Here is a 7,681-nt window from a genome sequence, read left to right on the forward strand (position 1 = left end):
GAAAACTTGCTGGAGGATAAAAAAGTTAGGTTTACCACAAGGCTGAGTCATGAATAGGATGCATATTATTTGGTAAGGCCTCAAAAAGCATCTCTGTGTGTCTACAAAAGGCAGAAGGGTTGAGAAAGAAGTTTTGCAACTGATATCCTCAAGCAGCTAATAAATGACGGCACTTACACTCCTCCACTAGTGATTAGCACTACATGGGGAAAACTGCCAAAAACAGGTTTCTCCCAGGCAGATAAGGTAAAAAGGTTTCATATTCCCTTCTCTAATACTTTAAAAAAAAAAAGTTACAGAACAGTAATAATTTGTTCTATCAGACTGCAGACCAAGTCTCTTTTGCTTTAACAGTACAACATGAAGATCTCACATAGTACATATATAATCAAGAATGTACTTAAGCTATGATATTAATATTATGATATTAAATGATATTTTGGCTGTTGTGAACAGCACTATGACTTTCAATTCTGACTACTCTGAAAAGCTACTTTTCATTTCAAATATGTGTAAAATTAATCATATGCAATAGAAAATTTTTTGTAAAGCAGAAATTTTTTAACAAATTGTTACCATGTGAAACTTTTAAACAAAAGTTCTGAATAAACCAGAGCTCCAGCTATTCTGTTCCAAGTACTTAACATACCTCAGGGGGGGGTTTGCCCTCTGCTAAAAATATTTGTATCATAAAATACTGACAAACACAGCTAATGCCAATGAGTTATTTTTCTAAACCTCCTGTTTTCACAATAATTGTCCTAATTCCCTGATTATTCTAGAAATCTAAAAGCCTAACCAAACTTAATACTGCAACATTGAAAGAGTCCTAATTCATAAATATCTTAAGTGTCTTCCTAACTTAGGCTGTAAAACAAGACTAGAAGGCATAAATGCCTTCTAGTAAACCCATGTGTATATCTGTCTGATGCAAAAATAGTTCCCACCCTAAAATCCACACCTTTTCCATATTTAAACAAAAGTTTAAGTAAATGAACATTGTTCAAGAATGAAAAATTTATACAACAAATATGGAAACCTCAGTCTACATGAGACTATCCTTCTTTCATTAACTATTTCAAGACTTCTTAACTACCAATTAGGTTCTTTCAAATCCGACTTTAGAAACAAATAGATCTACACTGTCCATCTGTATTTATCTTTGCAATCTCCACATATGCTTCAGAATGGGAAACAAAGTCACACTGATCTTGGTGATATGAACTCCCTATGAAAGGAATAAAAAGATACTAAATGGTTGGGAGGTGGACAGAGGGTTGGAAGGACTATTCTAAATTAAAGAGATTTCTGTGTCCTTCCGCTTCAGGAGAAAAACGAGAAAGGAGTGCTGGTGGAAGAAAATTAATATACAACTTGCTCCTTGAAACACAGGCTTTAAAGTATAATTTTGGAATCATATACTTATTTTCAAGAAAAAAAATTATCTTCACAATGAACGAATTTCTGGATGAGGTACTTAGAGTAAAATGGTATTCTAGTATAGAAGGGCTGTAGCACTTCTTTATCTTTAAAAAAAAAAAAAAAGAATGCATGTCATTCTCCTTTTAGGCTGTTGACTACGGAAAACGGTCCCTTTCCATATCTGCCAATTTTATGTCTCTTGATATTTCTGCACCCTCTTACTAATTAACTGGTCTTCATCAGGAAGATATTAATAATGGTTGAACACTCAGGAGACACCCACAGCCTCAAAACTAAAGAGACCTATTCAAGAAGAGACGGGATGAACCAGGAGAAGGAAGGTACTTGGCAAAAACACAGCAGGTCAGAGCAGTTGTGCCCGGCTTTGCACACTTACTGGTTTGCTAGGGTACACGTTAGATAGATGCGTTTTTAGTTTCCCCACGGTCCAGTTCAAGAAGCAGCTAATAGTCTGGTCACTGTATTTCTGATTCGGTGCTTTAATGATGAGGGTCACAGGAATCTCCATCCCACTTTGGTCCATGGTGCCCCCAAAGTCGGACGGTCAAAGAGGAGCAGCAACAAGCCCTAATGAGCCGAAGTGTTTACCGCCGGCGCGGCTAGGATGGGGACGGAAGTGAGTTCTTAGTATTCTGTGTTCAATTCAGTCACAAGTGCATCGGGCGATACGAAGGCCATTGCCAGTACCAAGGATGGACAGAGACGGTGGCGGTGGCGGCGGCGGCGGCGCGGTCTGGGTGCCCGGCCGTGGGTGCAGCTCTCCCCGCCAGGTCCGGGCTCCGCCTGGCTCCGGACTGTGGAGGGAGGCGGGGGGGAAAGAGAAAGCGATGAAAAAGCAGGATGGGAAGGGTGGGGGCGCGACCATCAGGGTCACCGCCCCGCCCCTACAGCGACCCCCAACCTGAAACGCAATAAGGCCCCTACGCGACTGCCCCGCCGCGCAGGCTGGGGAAGTAGCTGGCCTGCGCAGGGCGGCTAGTCGGAAAAGGGGTACCTGAGACACGGCAGCGGGGCCCGCCACCGCCGCCCTCCGTGCCCAACAGGGCGGCCAGCAGCACAGTCGGGGCGGGCGTTCTCGGCGGCGGCCGCTCCCTTCCTGCTGCTCCGCGGAGGCCGGCACGGCCCACCCCGGGTCTCGCGAGGCGGAGCGGGTAGCAGAGAAGTTGGCCGAAGGGCGCGGCCCGGCTCTCCAACTGACCCCTCAGGCGGAGGCGGCGCAGGTGGCAGGAGGGCGGGACGACGGCCGCAGCGCCGGCCCCGAGCGCGCAGATTTTGTTGTTGTTGTTGTGTACGGGGTCCAGCTCCTCTTTAAGCCGGAAGGCGCAGAACGGAAGTGCGTCACGCGCGGAACGCCCCTGCGCGAGGCCGGGTCAGCCCCGCAGCCTCCCGCGGTGTTTGCACTGCGGGTAACTGGACGTCCTGAACCTAGCTGCGCATCGCCGTAGGCTGAGGCCTGAATGCGGTGGCTCTTGGTGCAACCTGGCCCCCAACACCAATTTAGGTGACGTTAGCATATCTTGTTGACCACACCCTGGAGGTGCAGGAAGTGCTTCTTCATCCCTTGGGTTGTCTCTGCTAAAGTTAATACCCTCCCTAATGCTGACTCAAACTGCTCAAAATTTTTTAAATGTCGACTATCTGCAAAGCACGATGCCAGGAGGGGAGGCCATGGGTACATCGTGTAAGGAGCACTCTGCTTTGTGGGAACCTAGCTAACCTTTCTGAGTCTCCATTTAGGGAACAGTCCTGCCTACCCAACTGCATGCTGATAAAGGAAATGAACTATCCATGTAAAGCGAGGTATAATTAGGGAGTTTGGCAGTCTCTCAAACGTCAATTCGTCTTGGTTTTCTTAACAAACGTTGACAAGTGCTTATCGAATACCGACTACTGTGTGTTCAGTACAATGGGGCTTGAAGAGGGATGATAGTATTATTTTTCCGTTCTACAGGTTTGATATGGGAACAGAGGTTGATTAAACTTTTTCACATTTCCTTGCAACTAGGGTAGTTTGATAAAGGAACAGAGATTGAGTCCACAACTTATTGCTGGTTTATTCTGCATTGTTTGCATGGAGGGGTCGGCTGTTGAGAGCCACAGCCAAAGGGGCCCCAGAAAACTTCCAGCTGCCAGCAAACTCCCAGCTGCCGGCTGATGATTGGCTCACAGTGGCCCCAGCAACATCTAGCTGATTGGCTCCTCTGTGGTGATGTTCATTGGGCTGTTTCCCTGCCCTTCAGACTGCCAGCTGATGATTGGCTCACAGCAGCCCCAGCAACATCTAGCTGATTGGCTCCTCTGTGGTGATGTTCATTGGGCTGTTTCCCTGCCCTTCAGACTACGGAACTGCTCATTGGGGGACTTCTTTGGCTCCGCCCACGCGACCTAGCCAATCGGCCTCAAGAGCAGGAGGATTGTGGGAGGTGGTTGTTGGTGTGTGGGAGAGGCTTCTGGAAGCCGGTGGTGGCAGTTGGGCTCTGAGGGTTTTCCTAAGGAGCTGTTTTGTTTGGCGTTTGTAGTTTTAAAAATAAAGTTTGTTTCTTTTGATAAGTGGCTCCTGAATTGTGCCCAGTCAGACTGCGGCAGTCGGCTAATCAGGAAAGGGGTATCTGAGACACGGCAGTGGGGCCCGCCATGGGTTTAGGAGTCAGTAAATTTAAGTTTATTTAATGTGCATTTTCACTGCTTCAGACTTCGACTTACAGGAGAATGCAAACTGATAATACAGGGAATTTGGGGAAGTTGGTCTTTTTCTTTCTCAATACAAAAAGGACTTCAAACTACCCCTGGATTAGTGCCCAAGTGGAAGAATTTCCAGTCAGCAGCTAATGCAGCAGGATCCCTTCCATTCTCCTCCCCCAATACACACCACCTTGTTTTTTATGGTAGGACATTTTACCTATCTTAGCGGTATCCTCCCAAGTGCTGTTCTGAAATAAAAGTGAAATTCCCTTTGTTGCCATTCATGGAATGACCACAGCTTTCTGTGATCGGTTTTCTATAGCAAACTCTGCTCTTTGTTTACCCTGTCACCCAAACAGAACCTTAACATTCTAGGTTAATTAAAAAAAAAAAAAAAAAATTTTTTTTGAACTTTTTCACATTTCCTTGCAGCTAGGAGCAACCATATGACACAGGTCAAGCAAAGGAAATGAAATTTGAAGTTACTACTGGGGTTCCCAGGAAAGTTTTTAGGACAAGCTCCATAGAGCAGAACTCATCCTTATCCTACATTTGTCTTTTGAAGGTATGTTATGCTAGAGGTGCAGCAACCATGCGTGAAGTAACAAGCAGAAGAATAGAAAGTCTGCATGCCAAGCATGGCAGAAGCTAGGTCTTTAGTGGCAACATCATGTCATCATATAAACCCTTGACTGTTTTTTCTAAAACTTTTTATATCAATTTCCTATTAAGCCAAGAAGTCTCAACCACCACCATCCTTCCATCCCTACAGCTCCTGTCACTTATGCTTGTGACTCAGACTTCCAGGAATCCTTTAAACATGATGTGACCATCTTGACTTGGCACAAGAAAATGTACATTGCTATTGAAATGTACATTAGTAATTATTTAAAAAGGAATTCTTTGCTCCAGTAATAAAGAATATGGTGGTATAAATAAATGAATGGATAAATAAAAAACAATTATTAAGACAGAAAGTGCATTTCACAATATTAGGCAATTTAAAGCAGAGTCCATCAAAGATTCACTAGTGTGAACAAAAATTAAAATTATAATGAATGTCAGGCTCTATGGTGCAAACCTATAATCCTAGGAGACTAAAGTAGGAGGATCACAAATTCAAAGCCAGCCTCAGCAATTAAACAAGGCCCTAAGCAATTCAGTGAGGCACTGACACAAAATAAAAAATAAAAAGGACTGGGGATATGGCTCAGTGGTAAAGTGCCTCTGGGTTCAATCCCTAATACAAAAAATAAAAATAAAAAGTGGAATAATTTGAAATATATGGGCATGTAATATCAGACAAAAATGATTTTAACTTTATAACTACTTGAGTAAGTACCTAAAAAATGTTCTGATGCTGTTGAAATGGGCCACAATAAAAAAAAATAAATGTACCATTTTTGTCAAAATATGTATATATGTGTATATAACAATGTATGAAAGGGTGGTCCCCAGAATATTGATAGTGTTTGACTTGGGATTTGGGATAGAAATAATCACTATTGAGGGGATACAAGATAGTAACAGTTGGTGAGAGACTGCTATAAACTAATTAATATGCCAGGTATGGTGGCATACAGCTATAATCCCAACGACTTGAGGGTTGAGGCAGGAGGATCAAAAGTTTGAGGCCAGCTTCAACAACTTAGCAAGGACAATCAGTCTCAAAATAAAACATAAAAAAGGGCTGGTGATGTAGCTCATTGGCAGAGAACCCATCACCAGCCCTTTTTTATGTTTTATTTTGATATGTTTTGGTCCCTAGTAACCAGACCAAAAAAGAAAAATCATGTACATGTTGCAGATTGGAAATGTGAAATGTGAAAGAACGATTGCTATTAAAATTAAGACTTATTTTATTGACTTGTTTAACTGTGAGATCACAAATGTCCACTTAGATGGATTTGATTAGGAGGATAATGAAGCACCTGACTCCAAAGAGGAAGGGGATGAGGATGGAGATGAAGATGATGGAGATGAAGAGGAATATTTAGCTGGTCCACCTGAAGTATATGAGGAAAAGGAGGAAGAGGAGGAGGAGGATGAAGATGAAGCAGGATCAGAATTGGGAGAGGGAGAAGAAGAAGTGGGCCTTTCTTACTTGATGAAAGAAGAAATTCAGGATGAAGAAGAAGATGATGATGTTGAAGATGGGGAAGAAGAGGAAGAAGAAGTTCTGGGGGGGGGGGGAAGAAGATGACTAGATCATTCTAATACCAGGTTCCTCAGCATTTCTGGGTGTGTAATAGAGTGATTACATCTTTGTTTTTTTATGTACAATAGCTATCCCAACATAAGACAATGTATAACTTTTTATAGAAAAGTGTGCTTTTACTAGTTTTGCCTTATCATTCCAGTTAAGATTCACTAGTCTGTTAATGATCATTGTATGTGGAGAAAAAATTTCATTGACACACCCCTCCATTAAGATATTCTCTAGCAATTATATTTAGAAGCTTAATTTTTCTAATTCAAGTTCAAGTTCATTGTATTAGTAATTTTTAGTCCATAATTAAAACATGATTGCTTTTACACAGTTTGGTGCATTTCATTCATAAGATTTTAAAGTTATTTATAAATTAATTGAAATTACAGTCATCTATAATATGAAATGACAGTAGTCTCTTGAATAAGTTGATTATTATTCTTTTTAGAGATGATCCAGGGATCTTTATTTTGAAGGCATTGACTTTTTTAAAAAATAGCTAAGGATATTCGGGTGGTTTTTTTTGTCACATGACTTAAGTTGGAAAGTAGAAGCAGAATAATAAAGGTTCTATTCAGCAATATAGTTTGTGGATTTGGAGGAGGTTCTAACCAGTAATATAATTCATGGATTTTGTGGTGATTGATAAAATTTTATTTTTGAAGGAAAAATTGCCTATACTAAGTGAGACACACAGGTGAATCTGATCTTTAGGCTGCAGATCATGACATGCCAATGGTTGTTTATTTTTGTTTTAGATATGCATTTGTTTTCCTCTCATCAATTTCTTTATGATCACCTTCCCTTCTTGTTGACTCCCCTTTCTCTATCCCAAAAGAAAGCTGGGAACTTCTGTATACCCAGAAAACCTTATAAAAGTCTTATACTTCAACCACCTTTTCAGATCTTTCTGGGTTTTAAACAGAATGGAAGAAACTGAGAATTTTCTGAGATACAAATATTGTTATTGATAGGATTTTAGGCAGCAAGCTCTGCTTATTGTAAATCTTTCTTGACTGAAAACTCTTAAGACCATATAAGTAGGATGAAGAAAGTAAAGGACCAGGGGAGGGTTCTTGAATTAGCATCATGTTCATTGCCTGTTGATAATTAATGAGACATTTAAGTCAATTTTTAAGTTGGCATCCCAAATTATTTGGATACCAACCCTGCGCAGTTTTAAAAATTTTTCTTGGTAGACCCTTTAGTTGTTCCTATAGTTTTAAAGCATTACCAGATTTAGTATTTAATTGGAATATTGTAGGCAGTTGGAAAAATATTTGGGATTAAATATTAAAATTAAGACTTATTTTCAAGTGAATGTCCATTAAAATAGAAGAATATTTG

General features: G+C 41.2%; 1 protein-coding gene and 1 long non-coding RNA gene across 2 annotated transcripts in view; one reads left to right on the top strand and one right to left on the bottom strand.

Annotated features, from left to right (window-relative positions):
• Herpud2 (HERPUD family member 2) overlaps window positions 1-2,754 on the bottom strand; it is a 43,883-nt gene extending 41,129 nt beyond the window's left edge. The window contains exons 1-2 of the mRNA XM_026387633.2: window positions 2,438-2,754; window positions 1,820-2,237 (exon numbers count right to left, since the gene is read on the bottom strand). Coding sequence (XP_026243418.2) covers window positions 1,820-1,966 — 147 coding nt within the window. The 5' untranslated portion in view covers window positions 1,967-2,237; window positions 2,438-2,754. The remainder of the gene's footprint in view (window positions 1-1,819; window positions 2,238-2,437) is intronic.
• A 100-nt stretch (window positions 2,755-2,854) lies between these two features.
• On the top strand, window positions 2,855-6,663 carry LOC113181969 (uncharacterized). The gene is made up of 3 exons (XR_003300648.2): window positions 2,855-2,944; window positions 4,558-4,690; window positions 6,027-6,663. It is a non-coding gene; the product is annotated as an uncharacterized LOC113181969 (long non-coding RNA).
• The last annotated feature ends 1,018 nt before the right edge of the window (window positions 6,664-7,681 follow it).

Source organism: Urocitellus parryii, chromosome 3, assembly GCF_045843805.1.
Source record: "Urocitellus parryii isolate mUroPar1 chromosome 3, mUroPar1.hap1, whole genome shotgun sequence".
Classification (NCBI taxonomy): domain Eukaryota; kingdom Metazoa; phylum Chordata; class Mammalia; order Rodentia; family Sciuridae; genus Urocitellus; species Urocitellus parryii.